The following is a 27,838-nucleotide window of genomic DNA, read 5'->3' as shown; positions in this document are numbered from 1 at the left end:
CAATTACAAAGGAATGTTATTATCATTATTACAATTATTATTATCATTATTATTACTACTACTATTACTATTATGTACTGTACACACATCCCTTGTGTCATGTTAATGATTGATTTGTGTTATCTTATTACCTCCTATGCAGCCTGGCAGAGCAAGCTAGAATTGGAATTGGCATCCCCACGCTGGCTGACTCAGTGGACAGCCATACTCTTATACCAGCCATCGTTATTTATATAGTAGACCCGTTCCTCTGCTCTGACGGAGCAGATGGAGGAGGAGAGGAAGATGACGGGGAGGAGGTGGAGACGGGAAGCATTTGGCTCTTAGGGCTGCTGCGATGCTATACAGAAATGCTGCAGACACTGCCTGAGAGCATGAGACCAGCCCTTGTCCTGCAGGTGAGAAGAGTTTTATGCACCACATTTAAAGCAACTCCTCTTAAAATAATTTGTGTTTTACCTTCTAAAGTGCTCTGACTAAACTTTGAATATTTCCTGGCAATACATAATTTACAAATCATGAAAGCCAATATTATTTTCTTTAAAAAAAAGTTGATGACCATTGGCAGATGACCACGATTAATAGCTCAAAACGTATGCATAGTAACATGTTAATCAATAATTTACTTATCAGTTATTGAGTTCAATATCTAATATATAACGTTTCATGTGATTGACGATGACTGAGTCATTGAGCATTTGATTTGACTGAGTATGTTCAAAAGGAAAATATGAAATGGTACATATTGGGATTTATACTAGTACTATAACTTAAATGACCTATGCTTGATTTGGACTGACTGTTGTAGTGTTGTCATCTTTCATCACCTACTGTCTTAAAATGATAAACATGTATTATTCAAATCCATTCTTTCCTCCTTACCTTCGCCAGGTGGTACCGTGTCACTACCTGCTCCATCCGGCCAGTGGAGAGAGTCATCTGTACCTGCAGCACCTGCGATCCCTGGCCTTCTCCTGCTATTCCCAGTGCAGACGCCTTCTGTCCACAAAGACAAACATCAAGTCTCAGACAGGCTTTGGGCCTGTGTCCACTGTTAGCTCGGTGCTTAAGGGTCCAGAGGTAGGCGCCAGTAAATTAATGTTTGGCTGAATATACTAAACCAAACCAGGAATAAATAATCTTAGTTTAGAGAGTTTGGACCCTATTTTGTGCCTAAGTCAAGTCGCCTTACCCACTATTTGGGGATTTAGCATGGCCAAGTTGCTATCTTCCGACACCAGCCTTATCCCTAAAACACCTGCGCTACCTGTTACATTATGCATAGGTGTGGTTTGGGCGTTACATTAATAAAACCAATCACCGTGCCAGCTGCCAATGCCTTAAACAGAAGACTGCACAATCTTATGGTCTCTCCCTCTTTGCCCATGGAAAAGCGACGTTGCCTTGGAATATAAAGAGCAGGCAGAGGTCTCCCTACTCTTCCATTGAGAAATGTAGGGGTGCTCCTTCCATTCCGACATCTCGCCACTCCGACTAGTGGCTTCCGCGTGCGGTTAGGGTTAGGGTTAGGGTTAGGTATAGGGTTCGTTAACGTTGGAACGGCGACATGTCGGAAAGGCGAAATGCACCCAGAAATGTAGACCCTGGTTTTGTGTAGGACACCTACTGGTGGACAAGTAGTACTACCTCAAACTCATAGGCGCAGTATCACTCCTGGACAAGCAGGGACTTCCCTTTGGCAGTGTAGTAGAAATTTAGTCTCCTATGCGGGAGACCCAAGTTTGAATCACGGATAGACAATGAAAAATATGGATTGCAGCTTTAAAAACAAAGAAAACACATGCTTACTTATTATCTCTCTCCTTTCCTTTCAGCATCCCAGTCCCCTGCAGCTGTATTGTCCGCCGTTCATCCTGGGTCCCACTCGTCCCAACTTAAAGCAGCCAGAACCAGGAGAGGTGTGGGCAGATATTCCACCCAAGTACAACGTGTTGTTTGTAGGCTACTGTCTGTCTCTGGACCAGCGCTGGATCCTGGTATCCTGCACTGACCAGCAGGGGGAACTCTTGGAGACCAGTGTCATCAACATTGATGTACCCAACAGGTACTTAGCAGTGCTCATCAATGCTGAATCATAATAATGGTCTGTGACATGTTGTTTTTATTTTTGTGCACTGCTCTCCTCTTGAACAGTTAAGTCTTGGAATATGAATTTATTTTCTTTTTTTATTATCCAAAAATGATGTGAAAAATACTTGACATCTATGATTCATTCCTGTTCCTTGTCACAACCTGGGTGTATTTGATTGGGACAAGGTTCCTTCTTTAAAATTTGCATTAATGATGTATTATTTTAATGTTTCTTTGCACTTGTCATCAGAGCACGGCGGCCCAAGGTGTCAGCCAGGAAGATGGGCCTACAGAAGTTATGGGAATGGTGTGTGGGGATCATCCAAATGACATCGCTGCCGTGGAGGATTGTAATTGGTCGACTGGGAAGATTGGGACATGGTGAATTGAAAGGTGAGGTGTCAGTTGAAAACCAGCATTGTGCTTCATAAAGTAGGTAATAAAATTGTTAATAAGACTTATGTTTCCTTGATGGGCCATCATTTATAAGACTGTGTCTGAATAACCTTGATCTTCATTGAAATTGTATAATGTTTTTTACTCTGTCTACAAAGTTACATTTACAACTACAGGCATTTATCAGACGCTCTAATCCAGAGCGACTTACAAGTTGTAAGATCAGAGTAAACGGCATGAACCCTAGTCAACAAACCATAGGGTAAATGCTCAAGTAAACAGAGGGCAAAGAAAACAATGTAGTGCTACAAAGTAACTACTGTAGGATACCAGGTAAACGCCCAATCTAGCAACATGTCTAAACAACAGGCTATCTAAATGACATTCTTACCATTTGTGGTCAAGCAAATATGTTTTCGGTGTGACCGGTGAGAAAGTATAAATTTGGAAGAATTCTTCACAAAGAGAAAGACAAACGTGACATTTCTTAATGCACAGCCTAGTGTTGCTCACTATACTTACTTTTCTTCCTATTTTCAGCGTTTCAACGTTAGATTTAGGATAGACAGTACAGTTTCACTGCATTGATCTGACCTTGTCTATCTTTCTCTCTGCCTCCTTCAGTCTGACTCATCTCCCTCCTGGAAAACACACACACACACACACACACACACACACACACACACACACACACACACACACACACACACACACACACACACACACACACACACACACACACACACACACACACACACACACACACACTCCAACAAAATATTAAACTTTTGCCTCTCTCTCTCTCTCTCTCTCTCTCTCTCTCTCTCTCTCTCTCTCTCTCTCTCTCTCTCTCTCTCTCTCTCTCTCTGTCTCTCTACCAGACTGGAGCTCCCTCCTTGGGGAGCATTCACTCCTGTCCATCAGTCGTCAGCTGAGGGACACGTGTCGTATGTGTGGGATCTCGTCTGCGGACTCACCCTCCATCCTCAGTGCCTGCCTGGTGGCCATGGAGCCGCAGGGCTCCTTCGTGGTCATGCCTGGTCAGTACACTACTGATGATGATGATCATGTTAATAGATTTTCATAATTTCATATTCATAGCATACATGTACACGCAAAGGTACTGGAGCTATAGAACACGTCTAAGCCAAATGTTATACTTTGTTGTCTCCGCCAGGCCGAAAGGCATGGCGAGAGAGTATGTTTTTCCCCCTGTCTGTCCGTCCGTCCGTGTGTCCGTGTGTCCTGTCCGTGTGTTATCAGCTACCGTTGGACCGGTCGCTGCGAAACTGTGCACACCCACTCCCTGGATGCCAATTCAGAACCTCTGCCCCACATTTTTCACACGGGCCTGTCATAGCGCCACCAGGAGGCTGATTTGTGCAAAACCCATTTTTTCCCATTACACCTACAGCTTTAAACCAAACGTCATGCAAATCGGTACACAGTATCTCTATAGTCATGTGATCAACCCGGATCTGTCCGATTTCCCATATTCCATCCTCATTGGCTAAGGTTGGCTTTCAAAGTTTGCAGGATTGGTCCGTTTTGAACAAACTGCCTCAAATCATGAACACCGCTTGCCATTTCCATAAAATTGCACACGCACATTCCCACTAGGCCGAAGAAGAAATGCCACTTGAAAATGTTCAAATCAGCCTCATGGTGGCGCTATAACAGGCCGATTTGCATTTTTAACTATAACTTTACGATCTGCGTGAAACTTTGCACGCACACTCCCTAGAGACCAAGGAAAAACGTATGCACTGCATTTTTCACATCTGCTTTTTACAGCGCCACCAGAAGGCCGACTTATGTAAAATTCATTTTTGGAGATTATTCCTTCAGATTCTGTCCAAAAACACGCAAATTGGTACACAGTATCTCCATAGTCATGTGATTCTGATGGATCTGTCCGATATTTCATATTCCATCCTATTTGGCTTACAGTGGCTTCCAAAGTTTGCAGGATTGGTCAGTTTTGAACAAAATGCCTCAAAACATGAACGCAGTTGTCCCATACTTCAAAGTTGTAGTACTTTGAAATTTTCAAGGCCGAAATACAAAAAAGCAAGTCAAAAGCACGAAGAGACACCTACTGAGGGCCCAAAGGTGCGTTGGCGCAGTGGTAGGGTTCGGTGTATCTTGATCGGTTGCCTATAGACAGTTCGCAGGTTCAAGTCCCATGCCATGAACGTATGGGGAGACTGTGTCTGTTTCCTGATGCCCAGCTTAGGTTTTACAGAAGGACACTCGAACTCATTCAGAGCCACTGAGGTCCTCCATGTGCCACAAGGGCTCTGATGTGTTTTTGGTGTTCTATGTGTTTTTGGTGTTCTATGTGTTTTTGGTGTTTTCAGTGCCTTCAGTGTTTATCCACCAGATGGCCCTGTTCGCCCTGTTCGCAAACCAGCCATACCAGAGTTCATTTTCAGGCAAACATGTCCACAGTAAGATGAACATTTTAAAGTATGAATGGGGTTACTAGCAGTAAGTATGTAGGATTAGTAGCCTGTACTCGTTTCCCTTTAAATATCCATTGCCGCAGCGACAATGCATGGGGCGCTTAAAGTTAAATATCTCCCAAACTATAAATGATTTAAAAAAAAAAATCTCAAGCATGCATGTCCACAGTAAGGTTGAATTGTTGAACGGTGAATGGAGTTTCTAGGTGTAAGTGTTTTTTTTTTTCCCCTTAACCCTAACCCTCTGATATTCGGCTTAGTATTTTGGCTTCTTTTGATTTGGGACTGACACTGAGAAAAGCTCAAAATAGTTTTTTTTTCCAAATCTTTCATCCCAGAATAAAAATCAAAGAATGTCTTTGCCATTTTTCCAATTTTCTAGCCTACCCAAAAAAATCAGGAAAATGTTTTGTTTCGGTAAAATTTATTTTACCGAAACGAAAGTTAAATCCGAAAAAATCACTAAGTGTGGAGGCCAAAATCGTTCCCCAAAAAACCTGTTAGGAGTACGTTTCAGGCAATTTAGAGTTGATTGGTAATTTTCGTTTCGGTAAAATTTATTTTACCGAAACGAAAGTTAAATCCGAAAAAATCACTAAGTGTGGACGCCAAAATCGTCCCCCCAAAAACCTGTTAGGAGTACGTTTCAGGCAATTTAGAGTTGATTGGTAAATTTATTTTACCGAAACGAAAGTTAAATCCGAAAAAATCACTAAGTGTGGAGGCCAAAATCGTCCCCCCAAAAACCTATTAGGAGTACGTTTCAGGCAAATTATAGAGTTGATTGGAAAAAATCACTAAGTGTGGAGGCCAAAATCGTCCCCCCAAAAACCTGTTAGGAGTACGTTTCAGGCAATTTAGAGTTGATTGGTAATTTTCGTTTCGGTAAAATTTATTTTACCGAAACGAAGGTTAAATGCGAAAAAATCACTAAGTGTGGAGGCCAAAATTGGCCCCCCAAAAACCTGTTAGGAGTACGTTTCAGGCAATTTAGAGTTGATTGGTAATTTTCGTTTCGGTAAAATTTATTTTACGGAAACGAAAGTTAAATCCGAAAAAATCACAAAGTGTGGAGGCCAAAATCGTCCCCCCAAAAACCTGTTAGGAGTACGTTTCAGGCAATTTAGAGTTGATTGGTAGTACTTTGTAGTGACTTTTTTTGGTCCCTAACATTCATCGAGCTCTGGACTTTATTTTTTCACCATTGTGTCACTACCGAAACGAAAGTTTGTCACTACCGAAACGAAAGTTAAATCCGAAAAAATCACTAATTTTGGAGGCCAAAATCGTCCCCCCAAAAACCTGTTAGGAGTACGTTTCAGGCAATTTAGAGTTGATTGGTAATTTTCGTTTCGGTAAAATTTATTTTACCGAAACGAAAGTTAAATCCGAAAAAATCACTAAGTGTGGAGGCCAAAATCGTCCCCCCAAAAACCTGTTAGGAGTACGTTTCAGGCAATTTAGAGTTGATTGGTAGTACTTTGTAGTGACTTTTTTTGGTCCCTAACATTCATCGAGCTCTGGACTTAGTAAATTTATTTTTTCACCATTGTGTCACTACCGAAACGAAAGTTTGTCACTACCGAAACGAAAGTTAAATCCGAAAAAATCACTAATTGTGGAGGCCAAAATCGTCCCCCCAAAAACCTGTTAGGAGTACGTTTCAGGCAATTTAGAGTTGATTGGTAAATTTATTTTACCGAAACGAAAGTTAAATCCGAAAAAATCACTAAGTGTGGAGGCCAAAATCGTCCCCCCAAAAACCTATTAGGAGTACGTTTCAGGCAAATTATAGAGTTGATTGGTAATTTTCGTTTCGGTAAAATTTATTTTACCGAAACTAAAGTTAAATCCGAAAAAATCACTAAGTGTGGAGGCCAAAATCGTCCCCCCAAAAACCTGTTAGGAGTACGTTTCAGGCAATTTAGAGTTGATTGGTAATTTTCGTTTCGGTAAAATTTATTTTACCGAAACGAAGGTTAAATGCGAAAAAATCACTAATTGTGGAGGCCAAAATCGTCCCCCCAAAAACCTGTTAGGAGTACGTTTCAGGCAATTTAGAGTTGATTGGTAGTACTTTGTAGTGACTTTTTTTGGTCCCTAACATTCATCGAGCTCTGGACTTAGTAAATTTATTTTTTCACCATTGTGTCACTACCGAAACGAAAGTTTGTCACTACCGAAACGAAAGTTAAATCCGAAAAAATCACTAATTTTGGAGGCCAAAATCGTCCCCCCAAAAACCTGTTAGGAGTACGTTTCAGGCAATTTAGAGTTGATTGGTAATTTTCGTTTCGGTAAAATTTATTTCACCGAAACGAAAGTTAAATCCGAAAAAATCACTAAGTGTGGAGGCCAAAATCGTCCCCCCAAAAACCTGTTAGGAGTACGTTTCAGGCAATTTAGAGTTGATTGGTAATTTTCGTTTCGGTAAAATTTATTTTACCGAAACAAAAGTTAAATGCGAAAAAATCACTAAGTGTGGAGGCCAAAATCGTCCCCCCAAAAACCTGTTAGGAGTACGTTTCAGGCAATTTAGAGTTGATTGGTAATTTTCGTTAGTTAAATCCGAAAAAATCACTAAGTGTGGCGGCCAAAATCGTCCCCCCAAAAACCTGTTAGGAGTACGTTTCAGGCAATTTAGAGTTGATTGGTAGTATATTGTAGTGACTTTTTTTGGTCCCTAACATTCATCGAGCTCTGGACTAAGTAAATTTATTTTTTCACCATTGTGTCACTACCGAAACGAAAGTTTGTCACTACCGAAACGAAAGTTAAATCCGAAAAAATCACTAATTGTGGAGTTCAAAATCGTCCCCCAAAAAACCTGTTAGGAGTACGTTTCAGGCAATTTAGAGTTGATTGGTAATTTTCGTTTCGGTAAAATTTATTTTACCGAAACGAAAGTTAAATCCGAAAAAATCACTAAGTGTGGAGGCCAAAATCGTCCCCCCAAAAACCTGTTAGGAGTACGTTTCAGGCAATTTAGAGTTGATTGGTAGTACTTTGTAGTGACTTTTTTTGGTCCCTAACATTCATCGAGCTCTGGACTTAGTACATTTATTTTTTCACCATTGTGTCACTACCGAAACGAAAGTTTGTCACTACCGAAACGAAAGTTAAATCCGAAAAAATCACTAATTGTGGAGGCCAAAATCGTCCCCCCAAAAACCTGTTAGGAGTACGTTTCAGGCAATTTAGAGTTGATTGGTAATTTTCGTTTTGGTAAAATTAACCCTAACCCTAACCCTAAAGGCAGGCTTACAACTACATACTTACGCCTAGTAACCTCATTCATACTTTAAAATGTTCATCTTACTCTGGACATGTTTGCCTGAAAAGGAATCTTTGAAATGTTGCATAGTTTTAGAAGTGTACTCCTTTAAAAGTTCAGAGATTTAGAATGGAGGCGGATGGAAGGTTAGGGTTAGGGTATAGGGACCTCAAAAAAACACGTTCACCTAGAAACTCCATTCACAGTTCAAAAAGTCCACCTTACTGTGGACATGCATGCTTGAGATTTTTTCTTTTGAAATCATTTGTAGTTTTGGAGATATTTAACTTTAAGCGCCCCATTCATTGTCGATGCGGCAATGGACATTTAAAGGCAGGCTTACAACTACATACTTACGCCTAGTAACCTCATTCATACTTTACAATGTTCATCTTACTCTGGACATGTTTGCCTGAAAAGGAATCTTTGAAATGTTGCATAGTTTTAGAATTGTACTCCTTTAAAAGTTCAGAGATTTAGAGTGGAGGCGGATGGAAGGTTTTCGGACCTCAAAAAAACACTTTCACCTAGAAACTCCATTCACAGTTCAAAAATTCCCCCTTACTGTGGACATGCATCCTTGAGATGTTTTACTTTGAAATGATTTGTAGTTTTTGAAATATTTAACTTTAAGCGCCTAATGCATTGTCAATGGCAATGGATATTTAAAGGGAAAAGGGTACAAAGTTTTCAAGGCTAAGTTAACAGAACAAGTCAGAACCTCTGTGGTGCAGTGGTTTAGATACAGGACCTGCAACCAGAAGGTTACCGGTTCAAATCCAACCAGGACAGGTTTCCAAAAAATACCTGACTCTTGCACCTTTATCTGATCTTTCACTGAACAGCGTGTAAGACACCATAGAAAGTATGTACCATGATGGAGCAGTGGTTAAGATTCAGGCCTTACACACTGAAGGTCCTGAGTTCAAATCTCGCAAGGACATCTTTCTAACTTTTACCTGGGGCTTTTACCTTTATATAATCTTTCAGACAAATTCCATGCAAGTCAACAGAACATGTAAGGACCTCTGTGGTGCAGTGGTTTAGATACAGGACTTGCAACCAGAAGATTCCTGGTTCAAATCCAACTGGCACACTTTTTTTTCTTTCCCAAGACTCAAGACCCAAAAGAGTCTTGAGTCGAACCAATTACTCCTGCGGAGACATCAAATTTCTCTTTTGGGCCATGAGTCCCAAGACTCAAGGCCCAAAAGAGAAATTTGATGTCTCCGCGGGAGTAATTGGTTCGACTCAAGACCCAAAAGAAGGTGAACTGACTGTAATGATTCAAAATGTCATATATAGAATAGAAACCCCATTCAAACTTTAAAATGTTCATCTTACTGTGGACATGTTTGCCTGAAAGGGAATCTTTGAAATGTTTAATAGTTTTAGAATTGTACTCCTTTAAAAGTTCAGAGATTTAGAATGGAGGTCGATGGACGAATTTGGGACCTCAAAAAAACACTTTCACCTAGAAACTCCATTCACAGTTCAAAAATTCCACCTTACTGTGGACATGCATGCTTGAGATTTTTTATTTTGAAATCATTTGTAGTTTTGGAGATATTTAACTTCAAGCGCCCCATTCATTGTCGATGCGGCAATGGACATTTAAAGGCAGGCTTACAACTACATACTTACGCCTAGTAACCTCATTCATACTTTAAAATGTTCGTCTTACTCTGGACATGTTTGCCTGAAAAGGAATCTTTGAAATGTTGCATAGTTTTAGAATTGTACTCCTTTAAAAGTTCCACCAGGAAACCTGTAACTCTCAGCCAACAGCATAGCTAAACTGGTAGAGCGTCTGTCCGAAGAGACCGAATTGGCCAGATTCGGTTTCAGTTACTAAGGTGGTGACTGGATTTGAACCAGGACACTCCTACAAGTTATTCTACGGATATCAGTCAATTTATCCGTTGCCCCAAGTACATACTTACGCCTAGTAACCTCATTCATACTTTAAAATGTTCATCTTACTCTGGACATGTTTGCCTGAAAAGGAATCTTTGAAATGTTGCATAGTTTTAGAATTGTACTCCTTTAAAAGTTCCACCAGGAAACCTGGTTTCATTCATTGTCGATGCGGCAATGGACATTTAAAGGCAGGCTTACAACTACATACTTACGCCTAGTAACCTCATTCATACTTTAAAATGTTCATCTTACTCTGGACATGTTTGCCTGAAAAGGAATCTTTGAAATGTTGCATATTTTTAGAATTGTACTCCTTTAAAAGTTCAGAGTTTTTGAATGTTGGCGGATGGAAGGTTTTGGGACCTAAAAAAAACACTTTCACCTAGAAACTCCATTCACAGTTCAAAAATTCCCCCTTCTGTGGACATGCATCCTTGAGGTGTTTTACTTTGAAATGATTTGTAGTTTTTGAAATATTTAACTTTAAGCGCCTAATGCATTGTCAATGGCAATGGATATTTAAAGGGAAAAGGGTACAAAGTTTTCAAGGCTAAGTTAACAGAATAAGTCAGAACCTCTGTGGTGCAGTGGTTTAGATACAGGACCTGCAACCAGAAGGTTACCGGTTCAAATCCAACCAGGACAGGTCTCCAACAAATACCTGATTCTTGCACCTTTATCTGATCTTTCACTGAACAGCGTGTAAGACACCATAGAAAGTATGTACCATGATGGAGCAGTGGTTAAGATTCAGGCCTTACACACTGAAGGTCCTGAGTTCAAATCTCGCAAGGACATCTTTCTAACTTTTACCTGGGGCTTTTACCTTTATATAATCTTTCAGACAAATTCCACGCAAGTCAACAGAACATGTAAGGACCTCTGTGGTGCAGTGGTTTAGATACAGGACTTGCAACCAGAAGATTCCTGGTTCAAATCCAACTGGCACACTTTTTTTTCTTTCCCAAGACTCAAGACCCAAAAGAGTCTTGAGTCGAACCAATTACTCCCGCGGAGACATCAAATTTCTCTTTTGGGCCATGAGTCCCAAGACTCAAGGCCCAAAAGAGAAATTTGATGTCTCCGCGGGAGTAATTGGTTCGACTCAAGACCCAAAAGAAGGTGAACTGACTGTAATGATTCAAAATGTCATATATAGAATAGAAACCCCATTCAAACTTTAAAATGTTCATCTTACTGTGAACATGTTTGCCTGAAAGGGAATCTTTGAAATGTTTAATAGTTTTAGAATTGTACTCCTTTAAAAGTTCAGAGATTTAGAATGGAGGTCGATGGACGAATTTGGGACCTCAAAAAAACACTTTCACCTAGAAACTCCATTCACAGTTCAAAAATTCCACCTTACTGTGGACATGCATGCTTGAGATTTTTTCTTTTGAAATCATTTGTAGTTTTGGAGATATTTAACTTTAAGCGCCCCATTCATTGTCGATGCGGCAATGGACATTTAAAGGCAGGCTTACAACTACATACTTACGCCTAGTAACCTCATTCATACTTTAAAATGTTCGTCTTACTCTGGACATGTTTGCCTGAAAAGGAATCTTTGAAATGTTGCATAGTTTTAGAATTGTACTCCTTTAAAAGTTCAGAGATTTAGAATGGAGGCGGATGGAAGGTTAGGGTTAGGGTATAGGGACCTCAAAAAAACACGTTCACCTAGAAACTCCATTCACAGTTCAAAAATTCCACCTTACTGTGGACATGCATGCTTGAGATTTTTTCTTTTGAAATCATTTGTAGTTTTGGAGATATTTAACTTTAAGCGCCCCATTCATTGTCGATGCGGCAATGGACATTTAAAGGCAGGCTTACAACTACATACTTACGCCTAGTAACCTCATTCATACTTTAAAATGTTCGTCTTACTCTGGACATGTTTGCCTGAAAAGGAATCTTTCAAATGTTGCATAGTTTTAGAATTGTACTCCTTTAAAAGTTCAGAGATTTAGAATGGAGGCGGATGGAAGGTTAGGGTTAGGCTATAGGGACCTCAAAAAAACACGTTCACCTAGAAACTCCATTCACAGTTCAAAAATTCCACCTTACTGTGGACATGCATGCTTGAGATTTTTTCTTTTGAAATCATTTGTAGTTTTGGAGATATTTAACTTTAAGCGCCCCATTCATTGTCGATGCGGCAGTGGACATTTAAAGGCAGGCTTACAACTACATACTTACGCCTAGTAACCTCATTCATACTTTAAAATGTTCGTCTTACTCTGGACATGTTTGCCTGAAAAGGAATCTTTGAAATGTTGCATAGTTTTAGAATTGTACTCCTTTAAAAGTTCAGAGATTTAGAATGGAGGCGGATGGAAGGTTAGGGTTAGGCTATAGGGACCTCAAAAAAACACGTTCACCTAGAAACTCCATTCACAGTTCAAAAATTCCACCTTACTGTGGACAGGCATGCTTGAGATTTTTTCTTTTGAAATCATTTGTAGTTTTGGAGATATTTAACTTTAAGCGCCCCATTCATTGTCGATGCGGCAATGGACATTTAAAGGCAGGCTTACAACTACATACTTACGCCTAGTAACCTCATTCATACTTTAAAATGTTCGTCTTACTCTGGACATGTTTGCCTGAAAAGGAATCTTTGAAATGTTGCATAGTTTTAGAATTGTACTCCTTTAAAAGTTCAGAGATTTAGAATGGAGGCGGATGGAAGGTTAGGGTTAGGCTATAGGGACCTCAAAAAAACACGTTCACCTAGAAACTCCATTCACAGTTCAAAAATTCCACCTTACTGTGGACATGCATGCTTGAGATTTTTTCTTTTGAAATCATTTGTAGTTTTGGAGATATTTAACTTTAAGCGCCCCATTCATTGTCGATGCGGCAATGGACATTTAAAGGCAGGCTTACAACTACATACTTACGCCTAGTAACCTCATTCATACTTTAAAATGTTCATCTTACTCTGGACATGTTTGCCTGAAAAGGAATCTTTGAAATGTTGCATAGTTTTAGAATTGTACTCCTTTAAAAGTTCAGAGATTTAGAGTGGAGGCGGATGGAAGGTTTTGGGACCTCAAAAAAACACTTTCACCTAGAAACTCCATTCACAGTTCAAAAATTCCCCCTTACTGTGGACATGCATCCTTGAGATGATCAAAATTTCTCTTTTGGGCCATGAGTCCCAAGACTCAAGGCCCAAAAGAGAAATTTGATGTCTCCGCGGGAGTAATTGGTTCGACTCAAGACCCAAAAGAAGGTGAACTGACTGTAATGATTCAAAATGTCATATATAGAATAGAAACCCCATTCAAACTTTAAAATGTTCATCTTACTGTGAACATGTTTGCCTGAAAGGGAATCTTTGAAATGTTTAATAGTTTTAGAATTGTACTCCTTTAAAAGTTCAGAGATTTAGAATGGAGGTCGATGGACGAATTTGGGACCTCAAAAAAACACTTTCACCTAGAAACTCCATTCACAGTTCAAAAATTCCACCTTACTGTGGACATGCATGCTTGAGATTTTTTCTTTTGAAATCATTTGTAGTTTTGGAGATATTTAACTTTAAGCGCCCCATTCATTGTCGATGCGGCAATGGACATTTAAAGGCAGGCTTACAACTACATACTTACGCCTAGTAACCTCATTCATACTTTAAAATGTTCGTCTTACTCTGGACATGTTTGCCTGAAAAGGAATCTTTGAAATGTTGCATAGTTTTAGAATTGTACTCCTTTAAAAGTTCAGAGATTTAGAATGGAGGCGGATGGAAGGTTAGGGTTAGGGTATAGGGACCTCAAAAAAACACGTTCACCTAGAAACTCCATTCACAGTTCAAAAATTCCACCTTACTGTGGACATGCATGCTTGAGATTTTTTCTTTTGAAATCATTTGTAGTTTTGGAGATATTTAACTTTAAGCGCCCCATTCATTGTCGATGCGGCAATGGACATTTAAAGGCAGGCTTACAACTACATACTTACGCCTAGTAACCTCATTCATACTTTAAAATGTTCGTCTTACTCTGGACATGTTTGCCTGAAAAGGAATCTTTCAAATGTTGCATAGTTTTAGAATTGTACTCCTTTAAAAGTTCAGAGATTTAGAATGGAGGCGGATGGAAGGTTAGGGTTAGGCTATAGGGACCTCAAAAAAACACGTTCACCTAGAAACTCCATTCACAGTTCAAAAATTCCACCTTACTGTGGACATGCATGCTTGAGATTTTTTCTTTTGAAATCATTTGTAGTTTTGGAGATATTTAACTTTAAGCGCCCCATTCATTGTCGATGCGGCAGTGGACATTTAAAGGCAGGCTTACAACTACATACTTACGCCTAGTAACCTCATTCATACTTTAAAATGTTCGTCTTACTCTGGACATGTTTGCCTGAAAAGGAATCTTTGAAATGTTGCATAGTTTTAGAATTGTACTCCTTTAAAAGTTCAGAGATTTAGAATGGAGGCGGATGGAAGGTTAGGGTTAGGCTATAGGGACCTCAAAAAAACACGTTCACCTAGAAACTCCATTCACAGTTCAAAAATTCCACCTTACTGTGGACAGGCATGCTTGAGATTTTTTCTTTTGAAATCATTTGTAGTTTTGGAGATATTTAACTTTAAGCGCCCCATTCATTGTCGATGCGGCAATGGACATTTAAAGGCAGGCTTACAACTACATACTTACGCCTAGTAACCTCATTCATACTTTAAAATGTTCGTCTTACTCTGGACATGTTTGCCTGAAAAGGAATCTTTGAAATGTTGCATAGTTTTAGAATTGTACTCCTTTAAAAGTTCAGAGATTTAGAATGGAGGCGGATGGAAGGTTAGGGTTAGGCTATAGGGACCTCAAAAAAACACGTTCACCTAGAAACTCCATTCACAGTTCAAAAATTCCACCTTACTGTGGACATGCATGCTTGAGATTTTTTCTTTTGAAATCATTTGTAGTTTTGGAGATATTTAACTTTAAGCGCCCCATTCATTGTCGATGCGGCAATGGACATTTAAAGGCAGGCTTACAACTACATACTTACGCCTAGTAACCTCATTCATACTTTAAAATGTTCATCTTACTCTGGACATGTTTGCCTGAAAAGGAATCTTTGAAATGTTGCATAGTTTTAGAATTGTACTCCTTTAAAAGTTCAGAGATTTAGAGTGGAGGCGGATGGAAGGTTTTGGGACCTCAAAAAAACACTTTCACCTAGAAACTCCATTCACAGTTCAAAAATTCCCCCTTACTGTGGACATGCATCCTTGAGATGTTTTACTTTGAAATGATTTGTAGTTTTTGAAATATTTAACTTTAAGCGCCTAATGCATTGTCAATGGCAATGGATATTTAAAGGGAAAAGGGTACAAAGTTTTCAAGGCTAAGTTAACAGAACAAGTCAGAACCTCTGTGGTGCAGTGGTTTAGATACAGGACCTGCAACCAGAAGGTTACCGGTTCAAATCCAACCAGGACAGGTTTCCAAAAAATACCTGACTCTTGCACCTTTATCTGATCTTTCACTGAACAGCGTGTAAGACACCATAGAAAGTATGTACCATGATGGAGCAGTGGTTAAGATTCAGGCCTTACACACTGAAGGTCCTGAGTTCAAATCTGGCAAGGACATCTTTCTAACTTTTACCTGGGGCTTTTACCTTTATATAATCTTTCAGACAAATTCCATGCAAGTCAACAGAATATGTAAGGACCTCTGTGGTGCAGTGGTTTAGATACAGGACTTGCAACCAGAAGATTCCTGGTTCAAATCCAACTGGCACACTTTTTTTTCTTTCCCAAGACTCAAGACCCAAAAGAGTCTTGAGTCGAACCAATTACTCCCGCGGAGACATCAAATTTCTCTTTTGGGCCATGAGTCCCAAGACTCAAGGCCCAAAAGAGAAATTTGATGTCTCCGCGGGAGTAATTGGTTCGACTCAAGACCCAAAAGAAGGTGAACTGACTGTAATGATTCAAAATGTCATATATAGAATAGAAACCCCATTCAAACTTTAAAATGTTCATCTTACTGTGGACATGTTTGCCTGAAAGGGAATCTTTGAAATGTTTAATAGTTTTAGAATTGTACTCCTTTAAAAGTTCAGAGATTTAGAATGGAGGTCGATGGACGAATTTGGGACCTCAAAAAAACACTTTCACCTAGAAACTCCATTCACAGTTCAAAAATTCCACCTTACTGTGGACATGCATGCTTGAGATTTTTTATTTTGAAATCATTTGTAGTTTTGGAGATATTTAACTTTAAGCGCCCCATTCATTGTCGATGCGGCAATGGACATTTAAAGGCAGGCTTACAACTACATACTTACGCCTAGTAACCTCATTCATACTTTAAAATGTTCATCTTACTCTGGACATGTTTGCCTGAAAAGGAATCTTTGAAATGTTGCATAGTTTTAGAATTGTACTCCTTTAAAAGTTCAGAGATTTAGAATGGAGGCGGATGGAAGGTTAGGGTTAGGGTATAGGGACCTAAAAAAACACGTTCACCTAGAAACTCCATTCACAGTTCAAAAATTCCACCTTACTGTGGACATGCATGCTTGAGATTTTTTCTTTTGAAATCATTTGTAGTTTTGGAGATATTTAACTTTAAGCGCCCCATTCATTGTCGATGCGGCAATGGACATTTAAAGGCAGGCTTACAACTACATACTTACGCCTAGTAACCTCATTCATACTTTAAAATGTTCATCTTACTCTGGACATGTTTGCCTGAAAAGGAATCTTTGAAATGTTGCATAGTTTTAGAATTGTACTCCTTTAAAAGTTCAGAGATTTAGAATGGAGGCGGATGGAAGGTTAGGGTTAGGGTAGAGGGACCTCAAAAAAACACGTTCACCTAGAAACTCCATTCACAGTTCAAAAATTCCACCTTACTGTGGACATGCATGCTTGAGATTTTTTCTTTTGAAATCATTTGTAGTTTTGGAGATATTTAACTTTAAGCGCCCCATTCATTGTCGATGCGGCAGTGGACATTTAAAGGCAGGCTTACAACTACATACTTACGCCTAGTAACCTCATTCATACTTTAAAATGTTCGTCTTACTCTGGACATGTTTGCCTGAAAAGGAATCTTTGAAATGTTGCATAGTTTTAGAATTGTACTCCTTTAAAAGTTCAGAGATTTAGAATGGAGGCGGATGGAAGGTTAGGGTTAGGCTATAGGGACCTCAAAAAAACACGTTCACCTAGAAACTCCATTCACAGTTCAAAAATTCCACCTTACTGTGGACAGGCATGCTTGAGATTTTTTCTTTTGAAATCATTTGTAGTTTTGGAGATATTTAACTTTAAGCGCCCCATTCATTGTCGATGCGGCAATGGACATTTAAAGGCAGGCTTACAACTACATACTTACGCCTAGTAACCTCATTCATACTTTAAAATGTTCGTCTTACTCTGGACATGTTTGCCTGAAAAGGAATGTTTGAAATGTTGCATAGTTTTAGAATTGTACTCCTTTAAAAGTTCAGAGATTTAGAATGGAGGCGGATGGAAGGTTAGGGTTAGGCTATAGGGACCTCAAAAAAACACGTTCACCTAGAAACTCCATTCACAGTTCAAAAATTCCACCTTACTGTGGACATGCATGCTTGAGATTTTTTCTTTTGAAATCATTTGTAGTTTTGGAGATATTTAACTTTAAGCGCCCCATTCATTGTCGATGCGGCAATGGACATTTAAAGGCAGGCTTACAACTACATACTTACGCCTAGTAACCTCATTCATACTTTAAAATGTTCATCTTACTCTGGACATGTTTGCCTGAAAAGGAATCTTTGAAATGTTGCATAGTTTTAGAATTGTACTCCTTTAAAAGTTCAGAGATTTAGAGTGGAGGCGGATGGAAGGTTTTGGGACCTCAAAAAAACACTTTCACCTAGAAACTCCATTCACAGTTCAAAAATTCCCCCTTACTGTGGACATGCATCCTTGAGATGTTTTACTTTGAAATGATTTGTAGTTTTTGAAATATTTAACTTTAAGCGCCTAATGCATTGTCAATGGCAATGGATATTTAAAGGGAAAAGGGTACAAAGTTTTCAAGGCTAAGTTAACAGAACAAGTCAGAACCTCTGTGGTGCAGTGGTTTAGATACAGGACCTGCAACCAGAAGGTTACCGGTTCAAATCCAACCAGGACAGGTTTCCAAAAAATACCTGACTCTTGCACCTTTATCTGATCTTTCACTGAACAGCGTGTAAGACACCATAGAAAGTATGTACCATGATGGAGCAGTGGTTAAGATTCAGGCCTTACACACTGAAGGTCCTGAGTTCAAATCTGGCAAGGACATCTTTCTAACTTTTACCTGGGGCTTTTACCTTTATATAATCTTTCAGACAAATTCCATGCAAGTCAACAGAACATGTAAGGACCTCTGTGGTGCAGTGGTTTAGATACAGGACTTGCAACCAGAAGATTCCTGGTTCAAATCCAACTGGCACACTTTTTTTTCTTTCCCAAGACTCAAGACCCAAAAGAGTCTTGAGTCGAACCAATTACTCCCGCGGAGACATCAAATTTCTCTTTTGGGCCATGAGTCCCAAGACTCAAGGCCCAAAAGAGAAATTTGATGTCTCCGCGGGAGTAATTGGTTCGACTCAAGACCCAAAAGAAGGTGAACTGACTGTAATGATTCAAAATGTCATATATAGAATAGAAACCCCATTCAAACTTTAAAATGTTCATCTTACTGTGGACATGTTTGCCTGAAAGGGAATCTTTGAAATGTTTAATAGTTTTAGAATTGTACTCCTTTAAAAGTTCAGAGATTTAGAATGGAGGTCGATGGACGAATTTGGGACCTCAAAAAAACACTTTCACCTAGAAACTCCATTCACAGTTCAAAAATTCCACCTTACTGTGGACATGCATGCTTGAGATTTTTTATTTTGAAATCATTTGTAGTTTTGGAGATATTTAACTTTAAGCGCCCCATTCATTGTCGATGCGGCAATGGACATTTAAAGGCAGGCTTACAACTACATACTTACGCCTAGTAACCTCATTCATACTTTAAAATGTTCATCTTACTCTGGACATGTTTGCCTGAAAAGGAATCTTTGAAATGTTGCATAGTTTTAGAATTGTACTCCTTTAAAAGTTCAGAGATTTAGAATGGAGGCGGATGGAAGGTTAGGGTTAGGGTATAGGGACCTAAAAAAACACGTTCACCTAGAAACTCCATTCACAGTTCAAAAATTCCACCTTACTGTGGACATGCATGCTTGAGATTTTTTCTTTTGAAATCATTTGTAGTTTTGGAGATATTTAACTTTAAGCGCCCCATTCATTGTCGATGCGGCAATGGACATTTAAAGGCAGGCTTACAACTACATACTTACGCCTAGTAACCTTATTCATACTTTAAAATGTTCATCTTACTCTGGACATGTTTGCCTGAAAAGGAATCTTTGAAATGTTGCATAGTTTTAGAATTGTACTCCTTTAAAAGTTCAGAGATTTAGAATGGAGGCGGATGGAAGGTTAGGGTTAGGGTATAGGGACCTCAAAAAAACACGTTCACCTAGAAACTCCATTCACAGTTCAAAAATTCCACCTTACTGTGGACATGCATGCTTGAGATTTTTTCTTTTGAAATCATTTGTAGTTTTGGAGATATTTAACTTTAAGCGCCCCATTCATTGTCGATGCAGCAATGGACATTTAAAGGCAGGCTTACAACTACATACTTACGCCTAGTAACCTCATTCATACTTTAAAATGTTCATCTTACTCTGGACATGTTTGCCTGAAAAGGAATCTTTGAAATGTTTAATAGTTTTAAAATTGTACTCCTTTAAAAGTTCAGAGATTTAGAATGGAGGTCGATGGACGAATTTGGGACCTCAAAAAAACACGTTCACCTAGAAACTCCATTCACAGTTCAAAAATTCCACCTTACTGTGGACATGCATGCTTGAGATTTTTTCTTTTGAAATCATTTGTAGTTTTGGAGATATTTAACTTTAAGCGCCCCATTCATTGTCGATGCGGCAATGGACATTTAAAGGCAGGCTTACAACTACATACTTACGCCTAGTAACCTCATTCATACTTTAAAATGTTCGTCTTACTCTGGACATGTTTGCCTGAAAAGGAATCTTTGAAATGTTGCATAGTTTTAGAATTGTACTCCTTTAAAAGTTCAGAGATTTAGAATGGAGGCGGATGGAAGGTTAGGGTTAGGCTATAGGGACCTCAAAAAAACACGTTCACCTAGAAACTCCATTCACAGTTCAAAAATTCCACCTTACTGTGAACATGCATGCTTGAGATTTTTTCTTTTGAAATCATTTGTAGTTTTGGAGATATTTAACTTTAAGCGCCCCATTCATTGTCGATGCGGCAATGGACATTTAAAGGCAGGCTTACAACTACATACTTACGCCTAGTAACCTCATTCATACTTTAAAATGTTCGTCTTACTCTGGACATGTTTGCCTGAAAAGGAATCTTTGAAATGTTGCATAGTTTTAGAATTGTACTCCTTTAAAAGTTCAGAGATTTAGAATGGAGGCGGATGGAAGGTTAGGGTTAGGCTATAGGGACCTCAAAAAAACACGTTCACCTAGAAACTCCATTCACAGTTCAAAAATTCCACCTTACTGTGGACATGCATGCTTGAGATTTTTTCTTTTGAAATCATTTGTAGTTTTGGAGATATTTAACTTTAAGCGCCCCATTCATTGTCGATGCGGCAATGGACATTTAAAGGCAGGCTTACAACTACATACTTACGCCTAGTAACCTCATTCATACTTTAAAATGTTCGTCTTACTCTGGACATGTTTGCCTGAAAAGGAATCTTTGAAATGTTGCATAGTTTTAGAATTGTACTCCTTTAAAAGTTCAGAGATTTAGAATGGAGGCGGATGGAAGGTTAGGGTTAGGCTATAGGGACCTCAAAAAAACACGTTCACCTAGAAACTCCATTCACAGTTCAAAAATTCCACCTTACTGTGGACATGCATGCTTGAGATTTTTTCTTTTGAAATCATTTGTAGTTTTGGAGATATTTAACTTTAAGCGCCCCATTCATTGTCGATGCGGCAATGGACATTTAAAGGCAGGCTTACAACTACATACTTACGCCTAGTAACCTCATTCATACTTTAAAATGTTCGTCTTACTCTGGACATGTTTGCCTGAAAAGGAATCTTTGAAATGTTGCATAGTTTTAGAATTGTACTCCTTTAAAAGTTCAGAGATTTAGAATGGAGGCGGATGGAAGGTTAGGGTTAGGCTATAGGGACCTCAAAAAAACACGTTCACCTAGAAACTCCATTCACAGTTCAAAAATTCCACCTTACTGTGGACATGCATGCTTGAGACTTTTTCTTTTGAAATCATTTGTAGTTTTGGAGATATTTAACTTTAAGCGCCCCATTCATTGTCAATGCGGCAATGGACATTTAAAGGCAGGCTTACAACTACATTCTTACGCCTAGTAACCTCATTCATACTTTAAAATGTTCGTCTTACTCTGGACATGTTTGCCTGAAAAGGAATCTTTGAAATGTTGCATAGTTTTAGAATTGTACTCCTTTAAAAGTTCAGAGATTTAGAATGGAGGCGGATGGAAGGTTAGGGTTAGGCTATAGGGACCTAAAAAAAACACGTTCACCTAGAAACTCCATTCACAGTTCAAAAATTCCACCTTACTGTGGACATGCATGCTTGAGATTTTTTCTTTTGAAATCATTTGTAGTTTTGGAGATATTTAACTTTAAGCGCCCCATTCATTGTCGATGCGGCAATGGACATTTAAAGGCAGGCTTACAACTACATACTTACGCCTAGTAACCTCATTCATACTTTAAAATGTTCGTCTTACTCTGGACATGCTTGCCTGAAAAGGAATCTTTGAAATGTTGCATAGTTTTAGAATTGTACTCCTTTAAAAGTTCCACCAGGAAACCTGTAACTCTCAGCCAACAGCATAGCTAAACTGGTAGAGCGTCTGTCCGAAGAGACCGAATTGGCCAGATTCGGTTTCAGTTACTAAGGTGGTGACTGGATTTGAACCAGGACACTCCTACAAGTTATTCTACGGATATCAGTCAATTTATCCGTTGCCCCAAGTACATACTTACGCCTAGTAACCTCATTCATACTTTAAAATGTTCATCTTACTCTGGACATGTTTGCCTGAAAAGGAATCTTTGAAATGTTGCTTAGTTTTAGAATTGTACTCCTTTAAAAGTTCCACCAGGAAACCTGGTTTCATTCATTGTCGATGCGGCAATGGACATTTAAAGGCAGGCTTACAACTACATACTTACGCCTAGTAACCTCATTCATACTTTAAAATGTTCGTCTTACTCTGGACATGTTTGCCTGAAAAGGAATCTTTGAAATGTTGCATATTTTTAGAATTGTACTCCTTTAAAAGTTCAGAGTTTTTGAATGTTGGCGGATGGAAGGTTTTGGGACCTCAAAAAAACACTTTCACCTAGAAACTCCATTCACAGTTCAAAAATTCCCCCTTCTGTGGACATGCATCCTTGAGGTGTTTTACTTTGAAATGATTTGTAGTTTTTGAAATATTTAACTTTAAGCGCCTAATGCATTGTCAATGGCAATGGATATTTAAAGGGAAAAGGGTACAAAGTTTTCAAGGCTAAGTTAACAGAATAAGTCAGAACCTCTGTGGTGCAGTGGTTTAGATACAGGACCTGCAACCAGAAGGTTACCGGTTCAAATCCAACCAGGACAGGTCTCCAACAAATACCTGACTCTTGCACCTTTATCTGATCTTTCACTGAACAGCGTGTAAGACACCATAGAAAGTATGTACCATGATGGAGCAGTGGTTAAGATTCAGGCCTTACACACTGAAGGTACTGAGTTCAAATCTCGCAAGGACATCTTTCTAACTTTTACCTGGGGCTTTTACCTTTATATAATCTTTCAGACAAATTCCACGCAAGTCAACAGAACATGTAAGGACCTCTGTGGTGCAGTGGTTTAGATACAGGACTTGCAACCTGAAGATTCCTGGTTCAAATCCAACTGGCACACTTTTTTTTCTTTCCCAAGACTCAAGACCCAAAAGAGTCTTGAGTCGAACCAATTACTCCCGCGGAGACATCAAATTTCTCTTTTGGGCCATGAGTCCCAAGACTCAAGGCCCAAAAGAGAAATTTGATGTCTCCGCGGGAGTAATTGGTTCGACTCAAGACCCAAAAGAAGGTGAACTGACTGTAATGATTCAAAATGTCATATATAGAATAGAAACCCCATTCAAACTTTAAAATGTTCATCTTACTGTGAACATGTTTGCCTGAAAGGGAATCTTTGAAATGTTTAATAGTTTTAGAATTGTACTCCTTTAAAAGTTCAGAGATTTAGAATGGAGGTCGATGGACGAATTTGGGACCTCAAAAAAACACTTTCACCTAGAAACTCCATTCACAGTTCAAAAATTCCACCTTACTGTGGACATGCATGCTTGAGATTTTTTCTTTTGAAATCATTTGTAGTTTTGGAGATATTTAACTTTAAGCGCCCCATTCATTGTCGATGCGGCAATGGACATTTAAAGGCAGGCTTACAACTACATACTTACGCCTAGTAACCTCATTCATACTTTAAAATGTTCGTCTTACTCTGGACATGTTTGCCTGAAAAGGAATCTTTGAAATGTTGCATAGTTTTAGAATTGTACTCCTTTAAAAGTTCAGAGATTTAGAATGGAGGCGGCTGGAAGGTTTTGGGACCTCAAAAAAACACGTTCACCTAGAAACTCCATTCACAGTTCAAAAATTCCACCTTACTGTGGACATGCATGCTTGAGATTTTTTCTTTTGAAATCATTTGTAGTTTTGGAGATATTTAACTTTAAGCACCCCATTCATTGTCGATGCGGCAATGGACATTTAAAGGCAGGCTTACAACTACATACTTACGCCTAGTAACCCCATTCATACTTTAAAATGTTCATCTTACTCTGGACATGTTTGCCTGAAAAGGAATCTTTGAAATGTTGCATAGTTTTAGAATTGTACTCCTTTAAAAGTTCAGAGATTTAGAATGGAGGCGGATGGCAGCAGATGTCTCCAAGTATTGTTGAAACATTCTGTTGTATGTTAGCCTTCAGTTAGTAAAGTTGAATACTTCAGCATTTAATTATTAAATGCGCCATGCATGCAATGTTGAGATTACATGGAATTCATCTATTTATATATCTGCAGGGGGTCGCCGTTACTCGCGGCGGTAAGGGGTGTGTTTTTGGGGCGAGCGTTCCTTAAAAGTCGATAAGCAAACTCAGAATCAGGCTAACGACTAGCCTGAATTAACATGCTGCACGCGCTGAAGCTGCGTAATGCTATCGTCAAAGATGGTTAATTTTGCACGATACGCAATCTCCAGTTTACCTCCCGTTTCTGCGTACTGGACTCCAACTTGCTTCCGGTCTCCTAAAAAGGCGTGTTCACCTACGTCACGCAGAAACGGGAGGTAAACTCCCGTTTCTGTAACCATCTTTGACGATAGCATTACGCAGCTTCAGCGCGTGCAGCATGTTAATTCAGGCTAGTCGTTAGCCTGATTCTGAGTTTGCTTATCGACTTTTAAGGAACGCTCGCCCCAAAAACACACCCCTTACCGCCGCGAGTAACGGCGACCCCCTGCAGATATATAAATAGATGAATTCCATGTAATCTCAACATTGCATGCATGGCGCATTTAATAATTAAATGCTGAAGTATTCAACTTTACTAACTGAAGGCTAACATACAACAGAATGTTTCAACAATACTTGGAGACATCTGCTGTGAGTCACTGAGCAATGGTTGTTCTTCTGGAAGTCAGCCTCAGGTTAATAAAGAGTAGAGTGGGGGTTGAAACCGCATCGTCTGTTTCATGTAGACAGCGTCTTAACAGGCTCAGCTATTTGCTACCTCTCTCCACTTCAGTGTTCTTACAGTCTTTACTCTGCTTTGATTAACAACAAAAAAGAAGGTTCCTTGACGATTTTTCTAAAAAGTTTTAAATATAAATCTGTCTGGCATTACATCTTGTCATATGGGGGTCCACGGCCAAATATTTGGGGGTCCTTCACATGAAAAGGTTTGAGAACCACTGTGATAAAAGAGGCAGCCATAGGTGAATTCAATAAAAGAGAGATCACGCCAATTTGAAACAAGAAAATGTTTATTACAAAACTTTAAACAGATTTGGCGATTAGACTCCATCGCATTTTAACGTGCATAGATGAATAGGAAGGAAAGCCCCCATGGAGTCTAGACGCTGGTGGTGGCAGTGCAGAAGAATCGACCTCCCTTCGGCTCTTGAACATCTGAGGTGGAGCTGGGGATGGAGGTGGGTTGCTGTTCGCCGACTGAAAGGAGAATGACAGTTTAGCGGCAGTGATATTTGATAGAGTGGAGCCCGATCGCTGATTGGCTGGCTGCAGATTGGGCGTGCTCGCTAGATTTGTGAATGGAAAGATACTGACAGCGTGGGAACGGAAGTGACGCAGACAATAGCGATGCGCTCCCATGCAGCCTTAGATCTTCTTTATTGAATTTGCACTTAGAGCTACATTGGGCACAGTGTCTGTCTGGTGAGCAGAGGGTCACAGGTTCAAGACCCGACTACGGCAGTGTGTCTCTCAACTGCTCTCTGCTTCATGTAAAATCCTGCTGCAAGCAATTATGTATCCGAATATTTTCAAAAAGCACTGAAATGTTAAAACTAGCGTTTCTAAGAAGGGGGAGTATGTGACACAGATGAGTTTGATTGTGTTACACACTTGGATAGAAATTTTCCAGTGTGCAGGAATTTAGGTGGTTTATTTATCTCTGTAAACATACAGACAAAGGCACATTAGAGCAACACTTCCACTCGTTGCAAACTCTGGTCCTAATCTGAACAGCATCATATCACAATATCAATAATATCAATAAGGTGCATCTTCTTATTTGCATCTGACACTACAACAGTCAATACTCTCACTCACTGTGGACATGGTCATCTCAAGCATGCATGTCCACAGTAAGGTGGAATTTTTGAACTGTGAATGGAGTTTCTAGGTGAAAGTGTTTTTTTGAGGTCCCAAAACCTTCCATCCGCCTCCATCATAAATCTCTGAACTTTTAAAGGAGTACAATTCTAAAACTATGCAACATTTCAAAGATTCCTTTTCAGGCAAACATGTCCAGAGTAAGATGAACATTTTAAAGTATGAATGAGGTTACTAGGCGTAAGTATGTAGTTGTAAGCCTGCCTTTAAATGTCCACTGCCGCATCGACAATGAATGGGGCGCTTAAAGTTAAATATCTCCAAAACTACAAATGATTTCAAAAGAAAAAATCTCAAGCATGCATGTCCACAGTAAGGTGGAATTTTTGAACTGTGAATGGAGTTTCTAGGTGAACGTGTTTTTTTGAGGTCCCTATACCCTAACCCTAACCTTCCATCCGCCTCCATTCTAAATCTCTGAACTTTTAAAGGAGTACAATTCTAAAACTATGCAACATTTCAAAGATTCGTTTTCAGGCAAACATGTCCAGAGTAAGATGAACATTTTAAAGTATGAATGAGGTTACTAGGCGTAAGTATGTAGTTGTAAGCCTGCCTTTAAATGTCCATTGCCGCATCGACAATGAATGGGGCGCTTGAAGTTAAATATCTCCAAAACTACAAATGATTTCAAAAGAAAAAATCTCAAGCATGCATGTCCACAGTAAGGTGGAATTTTTGAACTGTGAATGGAGTTTCTAGGTGAACGTGTTTTTTTGAGGTCCCTATACCCTAACCCTAACCTTCCATCCGCCTCCATTCTAAATCTCTGAACTTTTAAAGGAGTACAATTCTAAAACTATGCAACATTTCAAAGATTCCTTTTCAGGCAAACATGTCCAGAGTAAGATGAACATTTTAAAGTATGAATGAGGTTACTAGGCGTAAGTATGTAGTTGTAAGCCTGCCTTTAAATGTCCATTGCCGCATCGACAATGAATGGGGCGCTTGAAGTTAAATATCTCCAAAACTACAAATGATTTCAAAAGAAAAAATCTCAAGCAATAATTATTGCTTGAGATTGTCACTATTTTAAAGTATGAATGAGGTTACTTGGCGTAAGTATGTAGTTGTAAGCCTGCCTTTAAATGTCCATTGCCGCATCGACAATGAATGGGGCGCTTAAAGTTAAATATCTCCAAAACTACAAATGATTTCAAAAGAAAAAATCTCAAGCATGCATGTCCACAGTAAGGTGGAATTTTTGAACTGTGAATGGAGTTTCTAGGTGAACGTGTTTTTTTGAGGTCCCTATACCCTAACCCTAACCTTCCATCCGCCTCCATTCTAAATCTCTGAACTTTTAAAGGAGTACAATTCTAAAACTATGCAACATTTCAAAGGTTCCTTTTCAGGCAAACATGTCCAGAGTAAGATGAACATTTTAAAGTATGAATGAGGTTACTAGGCGTAAGTATGCAGTTGTAAGCCTGCCTTTAAATGTCCATTGCCGCATCGACAATGAATGGGCGCTTAAAGTTAAATATCTCCAAAACTACAAATGATTTCAAAAGAAAAAATCTCAAGCATGCATGTCCACAGTAAGGTGAAATTTTTGAACTGTGAATGGAGTTTCTAGGTGAACGTGTTTTTTTGAGGTCCCTATACCCTAACCCTAACCTTCCATCCGCCTCCATTCTAAATCTCTGAAC

The 27,838-nt window shown here is 39.2% G+C and overlaps 1 protein-coding gene across 2 annotated transcripts in view; it reads left to right on the top strand.

Moving 5' to 3' along the window:
- Positions 1–27,838, top strand: part of LOC311037088 (mediator of RNA polymerase II transcription subunit 13-like) — a 162,412-nt gene that overhangs the window by 118,721 nt on the left and 15,853 nt on the right. For both annotated transcript variants that reach the window (XM_084046167.1, XM_084046166.1), the window contains exons 22-26: positions 143–398; positions 892–1,080; positions 1,836–2,065; positions 2,342–2,484; positions 3,369–3,527. In XM_084046167.1, coding sequence (XP_083902293.1) covers positions 143–398; positions 892–1,080; positions 1,836–2,065; positions 2,342–2,484; positions 3,369–3,527 — 977 coding nt within the window. The remainder of the gene's footprint in view (positions 1–142; positions 399–891; positions 1,081–1,835; positions 2,066–2,341; positions 2,485–3,368; positions 3,528–27,838) is intronic.

The sequence above is a fragment of the Gymnoscopelus microlampas genome (assembly GCF_963454915.1).
Source record: "Gymnoscopelus microlampas genome assembly, chromosome: 21".
Lineage (NCBI taxonomy): Eukaryota > Metazoa > Chordata > Actinopteri > Myctophiformes > Myctophidae > Gymnoscopelus > Gymnoscopelus microlampas.
Note: the sequence above shows the minus strand (reverse complement) of the source record. Positions and strands in the feature narration are given on the sequence as shown.